Here is a 22,558-nt window from a genome sequence, read left to right on the forward strand (position 1 = left end):
TCACCCCCTCCCCAAAATCAGCGTGGGGGAAGGGGGAGGGGGCGGGGCGGGGGGCGGATCCCGGGATTTCGGGGGGGGAGTCAGGGCTGCATGGACCCCTCCCCCCCAATTTAGGGGGAGTCCGGGTCGAACATGGGACCCTCCACCCAATTTACGGGGGGTGGGGGCTGAATGTGGTACCCCCGCCCCCCCCCCCCGGAGGTCTCTCAGGTACGGGCGGGGCCCTTCCCGCGGGCGGGGGGCTGCGCTGGGGGGGGGCTCTGTGGCGGGGGGGGGGTCTCGGCCTCGTCCCCCGAGCTCGCCCCCCCCCCGTCCGTCACTTCCAGCTCCGAGTCCGACCCCTCCCCCACCGCCCCTGCTCCCCCCCCGGCGTGGGGGGGCGCGGGGGGCGCGGGGGGCGCCGGGGGAGGGGGCGGCAGGTAGAAGGGGGGGGGATAGAGCGCGGCCGGGGGGGGCAGCTTGGCGGGGGGGGGCAGCGGCAGCGCCCCAGGCAGGTACGACCCCCACCCCCAGGGGTACTCGGGGAGGGGGGGCCGCCCGTAGCCCCCTCCCCCCAAAAGCGCCGGAGCCTTCGAGTACCCCGAGAGACCTGCGGGGAATTTGGGGAGGGGGCGTCAGGGGGTTACGGGGTCACTCGGGGGGGGCGGGGACCCACACTGGATTTGGGGGGGGCGTTTTAGGGGTCCCTGCCCTGTTGTGAGGTCCTCGTTTTGGTGGTCCCATTCCCGCCCGTTTTGGGGGGGGGGGGTCCCTATTTTGGGGGGTCCCATTCCCATTTCGGGATCCCATCCCGCTGCCCCCCACCCCCCATTCTGGGGTCCTGTTCAGGGGTCCCATCCCGGTGTCCCCCTCCCCCTTTGGGGGTCCATTCCCGGTGTCCCCCCCACCCCATTTCGGGGGTCGCGCCTCCCCTCACCGGAGCCCAGGAAGGGCACAGCCGCCTCCAGCCGCAGCTTCTCGGGGGTCTCGGGGGGTCTCTCGAAGAGGGGGGGGCGCCCGGGGGGGTCGGCGGGGCGGGGGGCGCAGAACAGCGACTGCAGCGTCTGGGGGGGGGGGGCGGGGGGAGCTGAATTTGGGGAGGGGGCCGCGGGAGGCCCTCCCTGTGCCCCGCAGTGCTGCGGGGATGGCTCCAGGTGGAGACCCCTCCCCAGTTCCCCCCGTGTCTCACTCAGGGCCCCCCCAGTTCCCCCCAGCACCTCGGGGGAGGCTCTGACTGAAGCCCCCTCCTCAATTCCCCCCCGTATCTCACTCAGAGCCCCCCCCAGCACCTCGGGGGCGGCCCCCAGCGAAGCCCCCTCCCCTCTTCTGCCCCCGCCGTACCTCGGGGGTGATGGGGGCGCACTCGGGGCCGGGGGCGGCGGCGGGGCAGGGCCCGGGGGTCAGCAGGAGCGGAGCCCCCCCCCCCAGTTCCAGGAGGGGGTAGTTGACCAGCACCACCTTGCTGAAGTTGAACTTGTAGGTGAAGCGCTTGCCCTTGGTCTTGTGCAGGATCCGCTTGTTGTAGTAATACCTGGGGAGGGGGCGCGGCCTGGCTGGGACCCCCTGCCACCCCCCGGAACCGCCCGGGGCCGCCCCAGTTCGGCCAAGTGTCCGGAGTGCCGGTTCCCAGTATGCCCAGTATTGTCAACACCATGAGACCACCGATGCCCCCCGTACCTGTCGGGACCCCCCCAGGACCCCCGAGAGATCCCACAGAGCCCCCCCAAACCTCCCCAGTGGCCCCCAGCGGCCCCTGGGGGTTCCGGGATCGTTCCGGGGGTGCCCGGGATAAGGATTTGGGGTTCCAGGGGGTGCCGGAGTTGGGGGTTGGGGGTCCCTGGGGAGTTTTTGGGTTCCCAGGTGGGTCTAGGGGTCCCGGGATCAGCCCGGGGGTCCCCGGGATGGGGATTTGGGCCGTCCCCTGACCTGAGCTCGTCACGGTTCGTGTGGGGCTGCCCTCGTGTCCCCCCAGTGTCCCCAGTGGCCGGTGTCCCCCGGCTCCCAGCCGACTCTGGGGATCCCGGGACGGCTTTGAGGGTCCCGGGGACGGGGATCTGGGGTCCCCCTGACCTGAGGGCGCGGCTGAGCTTGTCGTAGTTCATGTGGGGCTTGCACTTGCGCACCCCCCACAGCCGGGCCACCTCGTCGGGGTCCTTGATGACGAACTCGCCGTAGTCGCCCTGCCAGGCGATGACCTCGCGGTACTGCTCCTGCCGCAGCAGCTCCAGGATGAAGTGCCAGAGCTGGATCTGCCGCGAGCCGGGGCTCGACTCCGCCTTGTACGCCCACTCGGGGAACGCGAACCCTGCGGGGACGGCGGGGACATGGCTGGGACATCGTCAGCGTGACGCCATCGCCGCTGTGACGTCATCGCTGTGACCTCCTCGCTGTGACAGCAGCGGGACATCAGCAGTGTGACATCATCGCTGGGACATCGTCAGCGTGATGTCATCGCTGTGACATCAGCAGTGTGACATCATCGCTGGGACATCGTCAGCGTGATGTCATCGCTGTGACATCAGCAGTGTGACATCATCGCTGGGACATCGTCAGCGTGATGTCATCGCTGTGACATCAGCAGTGTCCCCTCCTGTGCCCGCTCGGGAACGCGAACCCTGCGGGAACGGCGGGGACATGGCTGGGACAGCAGTGACATCATCAGTGCGACAGCAATGGCGTCATCACTGTGACAGCGGCAGTGACGTCATCAGTGTGACATAATTGCTGTGACATCATCAGTGTCCCCTCCTGTGCCCACTCAGAGAACACGAACCCTGCAGGGACAATGGGGACATCACCTGGATCCCATGTGGGGCAGGATTTGGGGGTTCCAAGCGTGTCCTGGGGTCCCCAGGTGTGTCCATGACTCCGGGGGGTCCCCAGGTGTGCCCCCGCTGCTTCCCAGGTGTGTCCCCTCCCCGCCCGGGAGTCCCGGGCCTACCTGGGGTCCAGAGCGCGGGCACCGGGGCCGTGAGGAGCAGGTCGGACACGCAGGCGCAGTCCATGACGGGGGGGGGTCACACCTGCAGGGGGGGAATTCGTGGGTTTGGGGTGAATTCGGGAGGGTTTGCGGTGAATTCGGGAGGGTTTGCGGTGAATTTGGGGGGTCGAGGTAAATTTGGGGGCCCGGGGGGGGTGGGGGCGTTTGAGGGCGTGGGAGCGGATTTAGAGCGGGTGGGAGAAGATTTTGGGGTTCAGAGGGGGATTTTGGGGTTCAGAGGGGGATTTCGAGGTGCGTTTGGGGTGACTTCAGGAGTGCAGGGGAGGATTTGAGGGGAGTGGGAGGAGATTTTGGGACACGGGGGCACAGGGCGGGGATTTAGGGGCAGATTTGGGGGCCGGGGGCAGATTTAGGGGCACGGGAGGGGATTTAGGGGGGGTTTTATGGACACAGGGGCAGCTTTAGGGGCACATTCCGTGATTTCGGGCCACGGCCGCGCTTCCCCTCCTCCACCCCCCTCTCCTCTCCCCCGCCCCTCCCCCCCCGGTGCCCCCCGGCAGCGGCGCCGCTCCCTCCTCGTTATTTGGGATTTCGGGATTCGCCGCTTTTCAAGTGGGTTTGGGGTTTTTTTCTCATCGCGTTAACGACCCGCGCTGGGAATTGGGGCCCGCGGCCACCGCCGGGCACGGACACCCCTATAGGGGCACGGACCCCTTTATAGACACACAGAGACCCTATAGAAACACAGAGACCCTATATAAACACGCGCATCCCTTATGCACACACAGACCCCCCCCGCATATGCGCAGAGAGATCCCTTAAACACACACAAATCCCCTATAGACCCGCATCCCTCATGGACAGAACCGCCCGTTGTGCACACACGGACCCCCTATAGACACAAATCCCCTATAGATCCACAGACCCTTCAGATACGCACAGATCCCCTACAGACACAGACCCCTCAAACACAGAGACCCCTCAAACCCGCATCTGTAGGCCCCCTATAGACACCCCCCTCAAACACGCAGACCCCCAAGCACCCCCTACCCACCCCCACAGACCCCTCAGACACCCACAAACCGCCCCTATGGACCCCCAAACCCTCCTAGAGACCCCTAAACCCCGGCCGCAGACCCCAAATCCCCCCCAGGCCTCCCTGTAGACCCCAAATCCCCCCTGAACTCCGCAAAACTGCCCCAAAACGCGCCTAAAGACCCTCAGTCACCCCCTTTATCCTCCCAAGCCCCCCCCACAGACCCCCAAACCCTTCCCCCCCCGTTCCCACGGCCCCTCCCCCCGCCCCCTCATGAATTATTCATGATCCCCAATTACCGCCTCGCTGTTCCATGGCCCGCGGCGATGGCAGCGAGCCCGGACCCCCCCCCAAAGACCCCCCCGATCCCCCAGACCCCCCCCCGGACCTCTCCGGACCCCCCCCCGAGCCCCCCCGAGCCCCCGGCCCCGATCGATCGCGGGATCAATGGGGCCGCTTTGATCCGCCGCGATCGGAGTGGGGGGGTGGGGAGGGGGCGAGGAGGGGTCTGGGGGTCTCCGCGTGGGGTTTGGGGGAGCCTGGGGGAGGTTCGAGGGGGTTTTAGGGGAGTTCTGGGGGCATTTGGGGGAGGATTTGGGGGATTTTGAGGGAGTTGGGGGAGATTGAGGAAGGTTTGGGGGGATTTGGGGCGTTGGGGAGGGGGCGAGGGGGGACCTTGAGGTCTCGACGTGGGGTTTGGGGGAGATTCGGGGGAGATTCAAGGGGGCTTGGGGGGAGTTTGGGGTGTTTGGGGGGGGTTTAGGGCTCCACACAGCCCCTGTAGCCCCACACAGCCCCCCCATACGTCCCTCTATAGGCACCGGAACGCACGGTGGCGACGGAGAGTGATTAATAACAATTAATTGATAATTAATTGATAATTAATGGCTCGTCAGTAACGGCGCAAACAGCGTGGAGCCTATAGAGCCCCTGTGGGGCGCTGCTGTTGGGGCGGGGGGTATGTACAGACCGTCTATAGGGTCCGGGGGTCCATCTTGTCCATCTATAGGGGCTGGGGGTCCATTCTCCCCCACCTGTAGGGCAGGGGGCCCATATAGAGCTCGTGCATGATATGGGGGGATCCATCCCGACCGTCTATAGGGGCCGGGGCTCCATCCAGACCATCCATAGGGAGCCGGGGGTCCCCTTCCCCGCCATCCATAGGGGTGGGGAGGGCCCATCCCCCCCCCATCTATAGCGTTTGAGGGGGGTGTCTCTATAGGGGGTGACCATCTATAGGGGCTGGGTGTCCATTTCCCCCCATCTGTAGGGGCCAGGAATCCATCCCGACCCTCTGTAGGGTCCGGGAGGCTCCATAGGACCCATCCATAGGAGCCGCAGGTACGCTCACGGAGCGCATCCTGGAGGGGAGGGGGCGGGGGGGATTTGGGGAGGGGTCCCGGGGGGTCCCGCGGGGTCCCGGGGCCGCCACTTCAAAGGCGCCGCCGCCCGCGGGCGGATCCGGCCCCGGCGCGAGTTTGGGGCGAATTCGGGGGGGTTTGGGGCTGTTTGAGATCCGGGGGTCCCGGGGGGACAGGGGGGATTTGGGGAGGGGTCTGGGCGGGGGGGGGCGGAAGGGGGCGGAAGGGGGAGGGGCTGTGCTAATGAGCCATTAGTGGGTGATTAATGAGGGATGGGGGTGGAGGGGGGGTCGGGAATGTGGGGTGGGTCGCACGGGGGTCGCGTGAAAGGGGGAGCGGCCACCACCGGCCCCTGTAGGGGCCGTACGTGACTGTGAGACCCCACAAAGGCTCCCCCACCACCTCACCGGGGCCGACGGTGCCTCCCCCGAAGCCCCCAAAGACCCCCAAGACCCCCAAAACCGCTCCGGGGTTCCCTGTGCCGCCCCCCAAAACCTCACCGGGGGGCGCGATGCAGCCCCCGAAGCCTCCAAAGACCCCCAAAACCCCCTCCCGGTGATCCTGTGCCACCCCCCAAAACCCATCGGGGCTCCCGCTGCCCCCTCCCCCCCCAAAGACCCCCCAAAAACCGCCCCGATGATCCCGATGTCGGCCCCCAAAGACCCCCCCAAAACATATCGGGGGTCCTTGTGCCTCCCCCAAAGCACCCCCGGGGGTTCCTGGGGGTCCCGGAGGTCGCGGTGGCGGCGCTGAAGCCCCCCCCGAGCCCCCCCCGAGCCCCCCCAACCCTCCCGGGGGTCCCGGGGGTCCCGGAGCCGCCGCGTTCCGGCCCCGGCTCCATTTTTCTTCATTTGGAGCCACTTTAGTCCTGACGCCGCTTTTGATTTGAGGCTTCGGCGGCTCCGGGCTGAGGGGGGGGACAGCAGAGGGACCCCCCCCGGGGCGGGGGGACACGCGTGGGAAGAGGCCGGGACAGAGGGGGGACACCCCCGAAATTGGGGGACAAAAGGGAGGGGGAGAAAAAGGGGGAGTTCCCCCCAAAATTCGGGAATAAAAGGGGGGGAAAGGGGGTGACGGCCCCCCCGAAATCGGGGGCATAAATGGGGGGGGACAGCGAGGAGATTCCCCTCCCCCCCCAAAAGTCCCGGGGACACTGAGGGGTTTTGGGGGTCCGGGGGGGCCCGAGGGTTCCTGGGGAGTTCGAGAGGTAGCGAAGGGTTTTGGGGGGGTGTTCACGGTACCGGGGGGTACCGGCAGCACCGGGGGGGGGTCGGGGGGGGTTCCGGGGGCGTTCCGGCGGTACCGGGGGGGTGCTGACATTGCCGGGGGGTGTTGACGGTACTGGAGGGGTTTCGGCAGTGCCGGCAGGGTGCCGGGGGGTGTTGACAGTACCGGGATGGTTGGGGGGGGTTCCGGCAGTGCCGGAGGGGTTCTGACAGTACCGGCGGCTGTTAACGGTACCAGGGGGGTTCCGGCGGTACCGGGGGGGTTCCGGCAGTACCGGGGGCGTTCCGGCAGTGTCGGAGATGCCGGGGGGTTCCGACAGTGTCGGGGGAGGTTCGGGGGGTTCCGGCGGTACCGGGGGGGTTCCGGCAGTACCGGCGGAGCCGCGCGCTCATTGCCGGCATCGACCAGGCGCGATGGGAGCCATCCATTATCGTGACAGGGCGCGACTCGCGGCCGCATCGATCCCGCGCTGGGCGGGCGCGGCTCCGGCTCGGGAACGGCACCGATCCCACGCGGGATCGGCACCGATCCCACACCGACCCCACACCGACCCCATATGAATCCCGTACAGGAATGACACGGGAACGGCCACCGATCTCACGCAGATCCGGCTCGGGGACGGCACCGACCCCACACGGATCCCACACCGATCCTACACGGATCCGAATCGGGAATGACACGGGAGTGACACGGGAGTGACACAGATCCCACACGGGAACGGCACCGACCCCACACCAACCCCACAGTGATCCAGCGTGGATGGGACGTGGAAAGGACAGGTGTGTCAGTCCCACGTACAAGGGCACGCAGGGCACACGTGCACAGGTGTGCAGATGCAGGTGAGGGTGCACAGGGCACACGCGTGCACAGGTGTGCAGGGCACACACGCCAGGCTGTGCTGGGCACGCGTGCACAGGTGTGCAGCCCACGCGTGTGCAGCGTGGCAAGGACGTGTGTACCCCGACACAGGGCACACGTGAGGGCGCACAGGGCACACGCGCGCAGGTGTGCCAGCCCCACGTGCAAGGCACAGAGCACATCGGCACAGGTGCACAGGGCACACGTGCGCAGGTGTGCCAGCCCCACGTGCAAGGCCGCATGTGCGCACCAATGCAGAGCACACGTGCACACGTGTGCCGAGCACACGTGAGGGCGCGCAGGCCATGCACACGTGCAAGGGCACACGTGCGCAGGTGTGTCAGCACACACGGGCACGAGCGCACGTGCGCAGGTGTGCAAGGACACGTGAGCGCGCACAGCGCACACGTGGGAGCAGACAGAGCGCACGTGTGCAGGTGTACAAGGCACACGTGAGCGCGCACAGACCCCACCTGCACAGGTGTGCAAGGCACACGTGAGCGTGCACAGAGCACACCTGCACAGGTGTACAAGGCACACGTGAGCGCGCACAGACCCCACCTGCACAGGTGTGCAAGGCACACGTGAGCGTGCACAGAGCACACCTGCACAGGTGTGCAAGGCACACGTGAGCGTGCACAGACCCCACCTGCACAGGTGTGCAAGGCACACGTGAGCGTGCACAGAGCACACCTGCACAGGTGTGCAAGGCACACGTGAGCGTGCACAGAGCACACCTGCACAGGTGTGCAAGGCACACGTGAGCGCGCACAGAGCACACCTGCACAGGTGTGCAAGGACACGTGAGAGAGCACAGGTGTGCACAGCACAGACCACGCCTGGTCGTGTCCCCCCCCCCCCCCCCCCAGGCACGTGCGAACCGCCCCCCCACCTCCGTGTCCCATCGCACGTGCCACCCGCACCCCAAAAATCGCCTCGGGACCCCCCCCGCCCGGCAACAGCACTGGTGGCACTGGTGGCACTGGGAGGCGTCGGCGCACACGCGTGTGCCCCGCGTGCCGCAGCCCCCCCGATCTGCACCCCGGTCACGCCTCGCGCCCGGCGCCGCAGTGAGACCCCCCCTATAGGGGATATAGGGGATGCAGGGGGAGTGTGGGGTCTATGGGGTGATGCAGGGGGGACATGGGGTCTATAGGGTGATGGGGGTGGGGGCAAAGGGGATGCGGAGGGATGGGGGGGGCCTATAGGGGTCTATAGGGCTGGGAGACTCTGTGGTTTCTGGGTCTCCACAGAGGCTGGCAGGGTGTGTTCTATAGGGTCGGGGGTCTCCATAGGCTCCACAGGATCTGGGGGTCTCCAAATGGGCTGGTGGTCTCCAGAGGGGCCAGAGTCTCTCTAGGGGCTGGGATCTCAGTAGGTTCAGGGGGCTCTGGAGGTCCGGGGGACTCTATGGACTCTGTGGTGCCAGGGCCTCTGCAGGGGCTGGGGTCTCTATGGGGTCTCTTTAGGCTATACAGGGCCTGGGTCTCTGTGGGGCTGGTGTTCTATGGGGTGTCTATAGGGTCTCTCTAGGGCAGGGGTCTCTATGGGGTCCGTGAGATCTCTGTAGGTTCTCTAGGTCCTGGGGCTATCTATAGGGTCTCTATAGGGTCTCTCCACAGCCTGGGGAGTGTCTCTAAGCTCTCTCTAGGGTGGGGGTCTCTGTGGTGCCAGGGTTTCTATAGGCCCTACGCAGCCTCTGTAGGACCCAGGGGTCCCTCTGGAGCCCATGGGGTCTCTGTAGAGTGTCTATAGGCTCCCACGGTCCTGGGGGCATCTATAGGGTGTCTACAGGGTCTCCCCAGCACCACGGGGGGTTTCTCTGAGCTCTCTCTAGGGCGGGGGTCTCGGTGGGGCCGGACTCTCTCTGAGCTCTATGGAACCCCTATAGGCTTTATAGGGCCCGGGGGTCTCTCTGGAGCCCGGGGGGTCTCTGTAGGGTCTCTATAGGGTCTCTCCGGGGTCTCTCCGGGCGCTGATGGATTCCCGCACTTGTCTCTTAATCTCCGGCGCGATCGATTCGCTATTTCCCTTTGTTGCCAGAAACTTCGATCGGGGCCGGCAGCGGCGGGAGGGGGGGGGTCGGGAAAAAGAATCGGGGAGGTGGGGGGGGACACGCGGGGACGTGGGGAGGGGTCGCGGGTGGGAGGGGGACACGCAGGACCGGCCCGAGCCGCAGCCGTCGGGGAAGTTGGGAACTCACCGCGGGGCGGCCCCGCATCGGGCCAGGGAGGCGGCGGGGACGGGTCCCGGAGAGAGGGGCCGGAGGTCCCGGAGAGAGGGTCGGGGTCGGGGTTGGGGTCGCGGACCCTCCCCTACCCCCCTTTTAGAAGGTCCGTGGCATCCGCAGAGGGAGGTGGGGAAAGGGAGGGATGTGGGGATGGGGGGAGAGGGAGGAATTTGGGGTCTGGGGGATGGAGGGAGAGGGAGGAATTGGGGGTCTGGGGGAGAGGGAGAAATTGGGGGTCGGAGGGGATGGAGGGAGAGGGGGGAATTGGGGGGTCTGGGGGAGAGCGAGGGATTGGGGGTCTGGGGGAGAGGGAAGAATCGGGATCGGAAGAAGGGGGATGGATGGACGGGGGTCGGGAGGAGAGGGAGGAATCGGGGGTCGGGGGCAGAGGGACGGAGGGAGCAGGGCCGGGGGAACCGGGATCAGAGGGACAGGGAAGAACCGGGGGTCGCGGAGAGAGGGCAGAAGAGGGGGTCGGTGGGAGAGGGACGGAGGGATCGGGAAGAACCGGGGTCGGAGAGACCGGGAATGGAGGGAGCGGGGTCGGTGGGAGAGGGATCGGAGGGAGAGGGATGGAGGGAGAGGGATCGGGGGGACAGGGAAGGACCGGGTCGGTGGGAGAGGGATGGAGAGACCGGGAAGGACCGGGGGTCTGGGGGAGAGAGGGATGGAGGGATCGGGGATGGAGGGAGCGGGAAGAAGCGGGGTCGGCGGGAAATGGATGGAAGGAGCAGGGCCGGGGGACCGGGATCGAAGGGAGAGAGGATGGAAGGAGCGGGGTCGATGGGAGCGGGGACAGAGGGACCAGGAATGCGGGGACGGAGGGACCGGGAATGCGGGGACGGAGGGACCGGGAATGCGGGGACAGAGAGAGCGGGGTCGGCGGGGAGGGAGCGCCTGAGATCGGAGGGATCGGGAAGGGAAGGAGCGGGGTCGGTGGGGATGGAAGGAGAGGGATCAGTGGGATCGGGATGGGAAGGACCGGGAATGCGGGGATGGACGGAGCGGGGTCGGAGGGAGCGGGAAGGGAAGGATCGGGAATGCGGGGATGGACGGAGCGGGGATGCAGCGATGGAGCCGGGACGACGGGGATGGAGGGATCGGGGTCGGCGGGGATGGAAGGAACGCGATCGGTGGGATCGGCGGGAGAGGGACCGGAGGGGATGGAGGGAGGGAGCCGCGAGTGCGGGCAAGGAGCGACTGGGATCGGAGCGAGCGGGACAGAGAGGACCGGGGAGGAGCGGGATCGGTGGGAGCGGGATCGGAGGGAGCCGGGACAGCGGGGATGGAGCGACCGCGGGGATGCGGGGAGAGGGGATGGAAGGTCCGGGGATGGAAAACAGGGATCGGGAGAAGGTCCGGGGATGGAAACCGGGATGCGGGGGCAGCGGGACGGCGGGGAAAGGATCGGCGGGGAGCGGGAGGGTGGAAGCGGCGGGGGGGGACGGAGGGAGCCGGGATGCGGGAACGGAGGGTCCGGGGTGGGAGAGAGGGAAGGAGGGAAGGAGGGAAGGAGGGAAGGAGGGAAGGGAGGAGGGATGGAGGAAGAGGAGGAGGAGGAGGAGGAAGAGAGGAGCGGGCAGGTGGGAGCGGGGCAGGGGAGAGGGAGGAGAGAGGGACGGGGCAGAGGAGGAGGAGGAGGAGGAAGGAGGGGAGGGAAGGAGGAAGAGGAGGAGGAGAGGAGGGATGGAGGGAGCGGAGAAAGGTCCGGAGGAAGAGGGAGAAGGGATGGAGGAGGAGGAGGAGGAGGAACAGGAGGAAGGAGATGAAGCAGGAAGAGGAGAAGGGGATGAGGAGGAAGAGGGATGGAGGAGGAAGAGAAGGGGAGGAAGGCGCGGAGGAGGGAAGAAGAAAGAGAAGAAGGGGAGGAAGAGGAGAAAGGGAGGAAGGCGGGAAGCAGAGCCGGAGGGAAGAGGAGGAAGAGGAGGAAGAGGAGGAAGAGGAGGAAGAGGAGGAGGAAGAGGAGCGGGACGAAGGCTCCGGGGCCGCGGGCCGGCGCCGGGGCCGGGCTTTAAGTAGCGGCCGAGCGGGGCCGGCGGATCGATGGATATAATTTTCCTCAAACTCGGAAAATAAAGTTCATCGCTGATCAAATTTGAAACCAGCTGCGGCGGCGCGGCCCGAAATGGGCTTCGATCGGGGGGGGCGGCGGCGGGGGGCACCCAGGGACCCCCCCTGCGTGCCGGGGGGTGGGGGGGACACCCCGAAAAGTGTCCTCGCGTGTGGGTGGGACCCCCCCCCCCCCCAAACTGCCCTCGGACAGGCGTGGGACCGCCCCCCCGGAATGACCCCCTGGCCGTCCTCCCCCCACACGCATTGCCCCCAGAAGTGTCCCCAATACACGCGTGACTCCCCCCAAAGTGTCCCCCAAACCAAGTGTGACGCCCCCCAAAATGTCCTCGAATACACTTGAGACTCCCCAAAGTGTCCTCCCCACGTGTGAGCCCCCAAAATGTCCCCAAACACGCACGTGACCACTCCCAAAGTGTCCCCCCCCCCCCCGCCAATTTATGGGTCGGGGGAGACATCCCCTCCAAAAATTGTATTTTGGGGAGGGGTGTCCCCACATTTTGGGGTCTGGGGAACATCCAGCAGTGGAACCCCTCTACTTTGGGCCGGGGGGGTTCCCTCTCCCTCCCTTAATTTTGGGAGACCCCCTCAAACCCCCCCATTTTGGGTTGGGGATTCCCCCTCTTCCCTCCAAAACTCCTGGGAGTGGTCTCCCCCCCCCCCCATTCCAGCTCTGGGGGGTCGCCCCCCCACATTTTGACTCTGGGGACCCCCCCCAATTCCTGAGCCCTCTCCCCTCATTTCCTGCTCGGGGGGGGCTTTGGGGGGTCGGGGGGTGACCAGAGGGGTCTGAGGGGGTCTGGGGGGAATTGGGGGGCACCAGAGGATTCGGGGGGGGGGGGGGTCGGGTGTGGGAACGGGAGCCACGGGGGTGTTCCGGGGGTGACCGGCTGGTCTGGGGGGGCTTTGGGGGGTCCGGGAGCAACCAGGGGAGGCTGTGAGGGAATTTGGGGGTGACCGGGTGTGGCCGCGGAGGAGCTGGGGGGGGGGTCGGGGGTGACCGCGGGTGGCTTTGGGGGGCCTTGGGGGTGACGGGGGGGGGGGAACCGTGGGTGGCCGAGGAAGAACTGGGGGGGGGGGGGGTCCAGGGGTGACCGTGGGTGTCCATGGGGGGGTCCAGGGCTGAGCGGGGGTGGTTTGGGGGGGTCTCGGGGCTGACGGGGAGGAAATGGGGGGGGGGGTCTGGGAGTGACCTGGAGAGGGAACAGGGACTGGGGGGGGGGTGTGGGGAGGACAGTGGGGGTCCGGGGTTGAGAGGAGAGGGGCTGGGAGGGTTCGGGGGTGCCCGTGGGTGGCTTTGGGTGGGTCCGAGGGTGCTGAGGACGATCTGGGGGTGCCCGTGGGGGTCCCACAAGAAGGGCGGAGGATCCGCCGAAGGCTCGGGGGGGGGGGATCAGGGGTCGGGGGGTGCCGGAGCCGGGCTGGGGGGAGGCGATGGAGAAGAACCGCGGGTCGGGGGGTGCCGAGGGGCGCTGGGGCCGGGCTGGTGGGGGGCTGAGGCGGGCGGGGGGTGCCGGGGGGGCGCAGCGCGAGCCGCGTGTGTTTTCGTATCTGTCTGGTCTCGTGGAATTATGAAAAATTCGCCCATCGACAGCGCGGCTCAGGCTCGATTAGGGCAGATGGGACATGACAGCCCCCGATCAATACGGGCCCGGCCGCCCAAGTGTCAAGTAATGAATCAATTTCGACTAAATTTTCCATTTTTCAGGGGCCGTTCAGCGAGAGAAGAATATCCTCTTTTGTAAAGATATTATTATCGATTGCGGCGGCAATTTGACATCAGGGGTAGTTAATTCCACTCAGAATAAAATTGAAAACACTTGAGAGCGGGAGAGAGGGAGAGAGAGGGAGAGACAAAGGATGGGGGGGAACGGGAGAAACGGGGGGGTTTGGGGTGGAGGCATTGGAGGAGGGGGGAAAATGGGGGGAAAGGGGGGGAAATGGGGTTGGGTGAGGGGGAAAGGGGGATAAAGGGATAAAATGGGGGTTTGGGATAAGGGGGGTGGGAGACTGGGGTGGGGGGTACAGGGATAAAGGGTGATAAAGGGATAAAAGGGGGTTTGGGATGAAGGGGTGATGGAGGGATGGGGGTGAAGGGGGAAAGGGGAATAGAGGGATAAAGGGGAATAGAGGGATAAAGGGGAATAGAGGGATAAAGGGAGATAAAGAGATAAAATGGGGTTTGGGACAAGGGGGTGATGGAGGGATTGGGGTGGGGGGATATGGGATAAGAGGGTTTTGGGATAAAGGGGGATATGGGATAAGGGGGGATGGAGGGATTGGGGTGAGCGGGATAAAGGGGGATATAAGGAAAAGGGGGATAGGGAAAAGGGGGTGACAGAAGGCAGAGGGGGTGATGGGGAGATTGAGCGGGGATGCATCCCGCATTCCTGAATCCCTCATCCCGCATTCCTGATCCTGAATCCCACATTCCTGATCCCGCATTCCTCATGCCTGAATCCCTCATCCTGAATCCCTCATCCCACATTCCTGATCTTGAATCCCGCATCCCGCATCCTGAATCCCTCAGTATCTTCCACCCCGAATCCCAAATCCCTGATCCGCATCCCTAATCCTGCAGCGTCTCCCATCCCACAGCATCCCCTCTTCCACATTCCCCATCCCAAATCCCGCCTCCTGCATCCTCCCTCATCCCCCATCCTACATCCCGCGTCCTGCAGCATCCCCCATCCCACAACATCCCAAATCCCACATCCCCCTCATCCCCTATCCTGCATCATCCCGCATCACAAATCCCCTCATCCCATATCCTACATCATCCCACATCCCTCAGCATCCCGAATCCCAAATTCCGCATCCCTCGGCATCCCTCGTGCTGCAGAGCTGGGATGCCAGGATTCTGGGATGCCAAGACTTCAGGATGCCGGGATTTTAGGGTGTTGGGATTTGGGATGTTGGGGTGCCGGGGTGCCAGGATTTGGGATTCCAGGAATACGGGATGTCAGGGTTTGAGATGTCGGGATTTCAGGATGTCAAAGTTTGGGATTCTGGGATTTGGGATGTCGAGGTTTGTGGACTCCCGGGGTTTGGGGGTTCCAGGTTTTGGGATGCCGGGATCCTGGGAAGTTCGGAACGTCAGCGTCCCACAGTTCCAGCCTGCTGGGATTTGGGATGTTGGGGGTTTGGGAGCCTGGAATGTCGGGGTTTTGGGATTTGGGGTTGCCAGTTTTTGGGATGCCAGAATCCCTGGAAGGCGGTGCTGGAAATGTCGGCATTCCACAATTCCAGTCTGCCGGGGTTTGGAATGCCGGGGCTTTGGGGTCAGTGAGCGCCAGGGTTTGGAATATCGGGGTCCCAGGGTTTTGGAATGTCGAGGTCCTGGGATTTGGAATTTCGGGGTTTGGGGGGCTTGGAATGTGGGGGTTTTGAGGTCTCCTGGGCGCCGGGGTTTTGGGGTCCGGGGGCGCACCGGGATTTGGGATCTCGGCTTTTGGGGCTGCCACTCTTTGGGATGCCAGAATCCCTGGAAGACGGCGCTGGGAATGTCAGCATTCCAAAACCGCAAACCGCCGGGATTTGGGATTCGGGAACCCGCGCGGGGGCCACCACACTTTGTGGGGGGCTCTGCCACCACTCGCCGTGTCCTTGTCGCCTCGTCCCGGTGCCGCCTGTCCCCCCTCCCTCCCTCCCTCCCTCTCCTTTCCCTTTCCCTTTCCCGATCCCGATCCCGATCCCGCCGCCGCCGCCGCCGCCTTGTTTAATGTTTCAATTTGGAGGAAGCAAAACATTCAATCAGGCGGATTAACTGGTTAATGCCGCCCATCGCTCACTGTCGCTGTCGCCGTCGCCGCCGCCGCCACCGCCGCGCGGGGGACGCGGCCGGGCCCCCGCAGGGTCCCCAAGGCTCGCGGGGGGTCCCCAAGGTGGCCAAAAGGGTCCCCACGGTGGCCAAAAGAGTCCTGAGTTATCCCAAATTAACGTCCCGAGGGTGCCACCAGCTCCCCGGAGGGTCCCACGGTGTCGCCACGATGTCCCCAAGGGGGTGCCGCAGGGTCCCCATGGTGGTCAAAACGGTTCCCACGGTGGCCAAACGGGTACCCATGGGGTCCCCCCGGGTCCCATGGGGTCCTACCGGACCTAATGTGTCCCCACGGTGTCCCCCAGGATTCCCAGGGGGCCCTATGGTGGCCAAAAGAGTCCCCACGGTGGCCAAAAGGGTCCCCACGGTGCCCCCAGGGGGTGCCTTTGTTGTCCCAGTGTGGCCCAAAGGGGACCCCCACTGTGTCCCCACGGCGGCCAGAAGGGTCCCCTCGGTGTCCCCCGGGGTCCTGCACTGTCCCCAACTCTGCCCCACGGGGTCCGAAGGTCCTCGCGTGTCACCGTGTCCCGTGGGGACCGCCTGGCACTGCGTGGGCACCGTGGGACAGGGAAGGGCTACCCAGGGACAGGACACGGGGACAGAGACAGGACACGGGACACAGGGACAGGGACAGGACACGGGACACAGGGACAGGACACGGGACACAGGGACAGGGACAGGACACGGGACACAGGGACAGGACACGGGACACAGGGACAGGGACAGGACACGGGACACAGGGACAGAGACAGGACACGGGACACAGGGACAGGGACAGGACACGGGACACAGGGACAGGACACGGGACACAGGGACAGGACACGGGACACAGGGACAGAGACAGGACACGGGACACAGGGACAGGGACAGGACACGGGACACAGAGACAGGACACGGGACACAGGGACAGGACACGGGACACAGGGACAGGGACAGGACACGGGACACAGGGACAGGACACGGGACACAGGGACAGGGACAGGACACGGGACACAGGGACAGGACACGGGACACAGGGACAGGACACGGGACACAGGGACAGGGACAGGACACGGGACACAGGGACAGGACACGGGACACAGGGACAGGACACGGGACACAGGGACAGGGACAGGACATGGGACACAGGGACAGGACACGGGACACAGAGACAGGACACAGGGACAGGGACAGGACATGGGACACAGAGACAGGACACAGGGACAGGACATGGGACACAGGGACAGGGACAGGACACAGGGACAGGGACAGGACACGGGACACAGGGACAGGACACGGGACACAGGGACAGGGACAGGACACGGGACACAGGGACAGGGACAGGACACGGGACACAGGGACAGGACACGGGACACAGGGACAGGGACAGGACATGGGACACAGGGACAGGACATGGGACACAGGGACAGGGACAGGGACAGGACATGGGACACAGGGACAGGGACAGGACATGGGACACAGGGACAGGACATGGGACACAGGGACAGGGACAGGGACAGGACACGGGACACAGGGACAGGGACAGGACACAGGACACAGGGACACAGGGACGGGACCCGGGTCCGGGACAGGACACGGGGACAGGGACAGGGGCAGAGACAGACACGGGACACAGGGGACAGGGACGGGACCCGGGTCCGGGACAGCGACACGGGGACACGGGGACAGGGACGGAACACCAGGACACTCAGGGACCTCCGTTCCGGACCGGGACCGGGACCCCGCCTCGGGACCGGCCCCCGCACCGGGATCCCCACCAGAGACACCACATCACCGCCGGTACCGGCCCCCCAGCGACACCGGGATCCCCGCCCCGACACGGGGATTCCCCCCCGGCACCGGCACCGGCACCGGCACCCGCACCCCCCCTCGGGACCGGCACCGGCACCACGCCCCCTCCTCAGCTCCCCCCCGCGGCACCGGCACCGGGACCCGGCCGGGGGGGCCCGGGTGGGATGCCGGGGATGGTCCCGGTTCCGGTTCCGGTCCCGGTTCCGCTCCCGGGGCGGATCCCGGTGCCGGTGGCAGTGGCGGTGCTGGTACCGAGAGGGGGTCCAGGTCCCGCTGCCGGTGCCGGTCCCGGGGGGGGGGGTCCCGGTGCCGGTCTCGGTGCCGGTGCCGGTGCCGAGGTGGGGTCCGGTGCCGGTGCCGGTGCTGAGGGGGTGGTCCCGGTGCCGGTGCCGAGGGGGGGTCTCTGGGGGGTGGTCCCGGTGCCGGTGCCGGTGTCGGTGCCGGGGGGGCCCGGGGGGGTCAGCGGAGCGCAGCGGCCGCCGCGCTGATCAATATTCGATTTAGGTGCTAATTCGCCGCCGCCGGAGCTGTCAGCGGGTGATGGATGGGGGGCGGCGGGGGGCGGGGGGCGCGGGGGGGACCGGGGGGGACCGGGGGGGCCCGGGGGGGACCGGGGCGGGGGGCGGCGGCGGCGCCGAACAATGAGAGACCCCCGGGATCGGGACCCCCGGGGATGGGGAAGGGGGAAAACCCCCCCCGAGGGACCCCCCCAAAACCCCCAGAGACTCCCCCAAAACACCCCGAGGGACCCCTCCCCTAAATATGGACCCCATGAAAAGGGGGTGCGGGATCCCCTAAATGGTGTACGGGACCCTCCAAATCAGGGATGGGACCCCCAAAATCAGCCCGGAGACCTCCAGATCAGGGATGGGGACCCTCGAACCTGCACGGGGACCCCCCAAACCAACCCTGGGATCCCCAAACCCAACTCGAGCCCCCCAAACCATCTCCCCCCACCCCAATATCCATTTCCCCCCCCACCACCCACGCCCCCCCAATTTCTCCCCCCCCGCCCCCCCCGAAGATGGATGGCGGCGGCGGCGCGGCGCGTTAATTAACACTTGAGTTAATTAGTTCGGGCCCATTTACGAGTAAAATGTTTTGATTTAGGGAATTTACATTCGGCGGCGCCGGGTGATGGATGGGGGGGTCCGGGAGATGGGGGAGGGGCTGGGAAAGGGGGGGGGAGGGGGGAAAAATGGGGGCGTTCAAATCGAGGGGGGGTTTAAATGGGGAGGGGTCTGAAATGGGGGGGTTAAATGGGGGAGGGGGCTCCTGAAGGGGCTGAATTTGGGGGGAAGGAGCTGGGGGGGGGTCCCGGGGCTGTTTGGGGAGGGGGGCGCGGCCCCGCTGACGTCACGAGCAGGTGCTGCCCCCTGGCGGACGAGGACCCCCTCAGAAGCCCCCAGACCCCCCAAAAACCCAGGCCCTCCCAAAAAAACCCAAAACGCCCTTGAATCCACCAAAACTCCTTTATTTTCCTCAAAATGCCCTTGAATCCTCCAAATATCCTGTATTTCCGTCAAAAAAAAGGCATTTTTTCCCTCAAAATTACCTTCCTTCCCCCCCCCCCCCCCATTTTTCCTGGAAAATTATCCTTTTCTTTACCTTCAATGTCACTTTTTCCGAACACAGCCTGGTTTCCCCCAAAGCGCCGTCTCCCTCCCCAGAACGTCCCTTCTATTTTCTCAAAACAGCCCTTTTCCCCCCCAAACATCCTTTCCTTCCCCAAAAAATGACTTTTCCCTTTCAAAAACGCCCTTTTCTCCCGCAAAACATTTTCCTTTTTCCCCCAAAACCGCACTTTTTTCCCCCCCTCCGAACGCCCTTTTCCCCCAAAAAGAATCGCCATTTTTTGCCCCAAAACAACCCTTTTCCCCCCAAAAAGCGTCCTCTTCTTCTCACCCCAAAAACATCCTTTTCCCCACGCTTTTTCCTTAAAATGTTCCCCTTTTCTCCCCCAAAACCGCACCGTTCCGCCTCCATACCATATAAGGCAATGGCCACGCCCACCATGACGTCATCGCGTAGCCCCGCCCCCGCCACGCGTTCCCGCGGATCCGGCCCCAGGTGGGGGGGGGGGGGGGGGGCGCGGTTTCCATGGAAACGAGGGCCAGGGGACCCCCCCAGAACTCCCCCGACCCCGGGAACCCCTCCGGGAACCCCAAATTCCCCCCTCGGATCCCAAAAGGGCCCCGAGACTCCGCGGCAAAACCCCCCGGGAGCCGAAATCCGCCGGAATCGCCCTAAAAATCCTCTCTGGGACTCCCCAAATCACCGGAATAGCCCCAAAAATCCCTCCCCGGGACCCCAGAATTCCCACCGGGGACCCAAAAAGCCCCCGGAATAGTCCCTAAATCCTCCCCGGGATCCCAAACTCCCCCGGGATCCGAAAATCGCCCGAACAGCCCCAAAAATCTCCCCTCGGGACCCCAAAAATCCCCGAAAACCCCTAAAAATCCCCCCCCCAGAAATCTCCAAATGCCTCCAAAACCCCCCAAATTCTCTCCCAGACCCCCCAAAAAACCCCAGATCCCCCCATGGCGGAGGCCAAGCCCCCCCCCCAGGAGCTCCCGTTGGACCCCGGGAGCGACCCCCGGGCGGCGCTGGGCAGGTCAGGGGGGGCTGGGGGAATTTGGGGGGGCTGGGGTCGTTTGGGGGTTTTGGGGAAGGGATTTGGGGTCTCTGAGAAGATCTGGGGGATTTGGGGGGTCTGGGATTTCCAGGGGGATTTGGGGCGGATTTGGGGGGTTTTTGGGATTTTGGGGGTTTTTGGGGGTCTGGGATTTCCAGGGGGATTTTGGGGGTTTTGGGGATTTTGGGGTTTTTTGGGGGTCTGGGATTTCCAGGGGGATTTGAGGGCGGCTTTTGGAGGTTTTGGGATTTTGGGGGTCTGGGATTTCCAGGGGGATTTGAGGGCGGATTTTAGGGGGTTTTGGGATTTTGGGGTTTCTGGGATTTCCAGGGGGATTTGGGGGATTTTGGGGGTTTTTGGGATTTTGGGGGTCTGGGATTTCCAGGGGGATTTGGGGGGTTTTGGGATTTTGAGGGTCTGGGATTTCCAGGGGGATTTGGGAGATATTGGAGGTTTTGGGATTTTGGGGGTCTGGGATTTCCAGGGGGATTTTGGGGCGGATTTGGGGGGTTTTTGGGATTTTGGGGGTCTGGGATTTCCAGGGGGATTTTGGGGCGGATTTGGGGGGTTTTTGGGATTTTGGGGGTCTGGGATTTCCAGGGGGATTTTGGGGGTTTTGGGATTTTGAGGGTCTGGGATTTCCAGGGGGATTTGGGAGATATTGGAGGTTTTGGGATTTTGGGGGTCTGGGATTTCCAGGGGGATTTGAGGGCGGATTTTGGGGGTTTCTGGGATTTTGCGGTGCCCTAACCGGGGGTCCCCCCGGCCAGGCTGTCGCCCCCCGGGTGGGCGCGGGCGTGGCTGGAGGCGCGGCGAGCGGGGCTCCGGCCCTGGGGGTCCTTCCTGGACCAGCGGCGTTTTGGGGTCCCCCGGGATTTGGGGGAGCTCCTGCGGCGCCTGGGGCACAACGCCGAGAGATTCCAGAGCAACTACCTGCTGCTGTTCCTGGGGCTCGTCCTCTACTGCCTGTGAGCAAATCCCGGAATTCGGGGAATTTTGGGGGGATTTGGGGCGGTTTGGTGGCGTTTTTTACGGGACTTGGGGCCAGATTTGGGGAGCGGTGCCGAGAGATTCCAGAGCGACTTCCTGCTGCTGTTCCTGGGGCTCGTCCTCTACTGCCTGTGAGCAAATCCCGGAATTTGGGGGATTTGGGGGAATTCGGGGGGATTTTGCTGGATTTTGGAGCGGGTTTGGGGCATTTTCAGGTGGTTTTGGGGTCTTTCGGGGAGGCGATTCCAGAGGGTTTTCATCCTGCATTTGTGGGAGGGCTCCCAGTCCCCCCAGTCCCTCTCCCAGTTCCTCCCAGTTCCCCCCAGTCCCATCCCAGTCCCTCCTAGCGCCCCCCAGTCCCTCCCAGTGCTCCCAGTAACCCCAGTTCCCCCCAGGGTCACGTCCCCGCTGCTCTTGGTGGCCGTCGGGGTCTTCGTGGGCGCTGCCATCGCCGTCCGGCTGCGGGCCCGGGAGGCGCCACTGGTGCTACTGGGTGAGACTGGGAGCACTGGGAGGCACTGGGAGAGGGACCAGGAGGGACTGGGGGGCACTGGGTGAGACTGGGAGCACTGGGAGAGGCACTGGGAAGGGATTTGGGGTGACTGGGAGGGACTGGGGGGAACTGGGAGGGGATTTGGGGGGAGTGGGAGGGACTGGGGGGGAACTGGGAGGGGATTTGGGGGGAGTGGGAGGGACTGGGGGGGAACTGGGAGGGGATTTGGGGTGACTGGGAGGGACTGGGGGGAACTGGGAGGGGATTTGGGGGGAGTGGGAGGGACTGGGGGGAACTGGGAGGGGATTTGGGGGGAGTGGGAGGGACTGGGGGGAACTGGGAGGGGATTTGGGGGGAGTGGGAGGGACTGGGGGGCACTGGGGGGAACTGGGAGGCATTGCTCCATACTGGTCCGTCCTGCTCCATACTGGTCCATACTGGTCCATACTGGTTTCTCTTGCCCCCCAGGCCGGGAGCTGACCCCCGCCCACCAGCTGGGCGTGGCCGGGGGGGTCTCCCTGCCCCTGTTCTGGCTGGCGGGGGCGGGGGCCGCCGTCTTCTGGGTGCTGGGTGAGACCCCCGAGACCCCCCCCCAAAAAAATCCCGACCCCAAAATCCCCCCCGGGACCCCCAAAATCGCCCCACATCCCCTTCCCCCCCTGTTCCCTCCCCGCGCTGGCGGGGCAGGTTTTGGGGTTCCCCAAATTTCGGGATCCCCCCTGACCCCCCCTTTCCCCCCCCCCCAGGAGCCGCCCTGGTGTTTTTGGGGTCGCACGCGGCTTTTCGGCAGCTGGAGCCCCCCGAGACCCCCGAGCTGCAGATGGAGCCTGTGTGACTCCCCCCCCCGAATTATTTGGGACCCCAAAATCCACCCCAAAATATCCCCGGGACCCCCAAAATTCCCCCACAAAAAATCCCGACCCCCAAAATATCCCCGGGACCCCCAAAATTCCCCCACAAAAAATCCCGACCCCAAAAATATCCCCGGGACCCCCAAAATTCCCCCACAAAAAATCCCGACCCCCAAAATATCCCCGGGACCCCCAAAATTCCCCCACAAAAAATCCCGACCCCCAAAATATCCCCGGGACCCCCAAAATTCCCCCACAAAAAATCCCGACCCCAAA

The 22,558-nt window shown here is 65.2% G+C and overlaps 2 protein-coding genes across 2 annotated transcripts; one reads left to right on the forward strand and one right to left on the reverse strand.

Annotated features, from left to right (window-relative positions):
- Window positions 1-206: 206 nt before the first annotated feature.
- ERFL (ETS repressor factor like) lies at window positions 207-2,687 on the reverse strand. The gene is made up of 5 exons (XM_032097818.1): window positions 2,665-2,687; window positions 2,050-2,307; window positions 1,321-1,510; window positions 917-1,043; window positions 207-589 (listed from the first exon to the last, which is right to left on the reverse strand). The coding sequence occupies exons 1-5, from the start codon at window positions 2,685-2,687 to the stop codon at window positions 207-209; spliced, it is 981 nt and encodes a 326-aa protein (XP_031953709.1).
- Window positions 2,688-19,335: 16,648 nt separating this feature from the next.
- RABAC1 (Rab acceptor 1) lies at window positions 19,336-22,318 on the forward strand. The gene is made up of 6 exons (XM_032097837.1): window positions 19,336-19,383; window positions 19,827-19,927; window positions 20,719-20,916; window positions 21,334-21,431; window positions 21,900-22,001; window positions 22,178-22,318. Exons 2-6 carry the CDS (start codon window positions 19,854-19,856, stop codon window positions 22,264-22,266), a joined length of 561 nt encoding a protein of 186 aa, XP_031953728.1. The 5' UTR covers window positions 19,336-19,383; window positions 19,827-19,853; the 3' UTR covers window positions 22,267-22,318.
- The last annotated feature ends 240 nt before the right edge of the window (window positions 22,319-22,558 follow it).

The sequence above is a fragment of the Corvus moneduloides genome, unplaced genomic scaffold (assembly GCF_009650955.1).
Source record: "Corvus moneduloides isolate bCorMon1 unplaced genomic scaffold, bCorMon1.pri scaffold_124_arrow_ctg1, whole genome shotgun sequence".
NCBI classification, from domain to species: domain Eukaryota; kingdom Metazoa; phylum Chordata; class Aves; order Passeriformes; family Corvidae; genus Corvus; species Corvus moneduloides.

Bases quoted from the DNA above. Each gene is read 5' to 3' on its own strand.
- ERFL (XM_032097818.1), bottom strand. From the start codon at position 2,687: ATGACGTCACTGCCGCTGTCACA. The intron at 2,308-2,664 runs GTGATGACGCCA...ACGATGTCCCAG, and splicing joins ACGTCACTGCCGCTGTCACA to CCATGTCCCCGCCGTCCCCG. The intron at 1,511-2,049 runs GTCAGGGGGACC...CCCCCTCCCCAG, and splicing joins AAGCTCAGCCGCGCCCTCAG to GTATTACTACAACAAGCGGA.
- RABAC1 (XM_032097837.1), top strand. From the start codon at position 19,854: ATGGCGGAGGCCAAGCCCCCCCCCCAGGAGCTCCCGTTGGACCCCGGG. The intron at 21,432-21,899 runs GTGAGACTGGGA...CTTGCCCCCCAG, and splicing joins GGCGCCACTGGTGCTACTGG to GCCGGGAGCTGACCCCCGCC. The intron at 22,002-22,177 runs GTGAGACCCCCG...CCCCCCCCCCAG, and splicing joins CGCCGTCTTCTGGGTGCTGG to GAGCCGCCCTGGTGTTTTTG.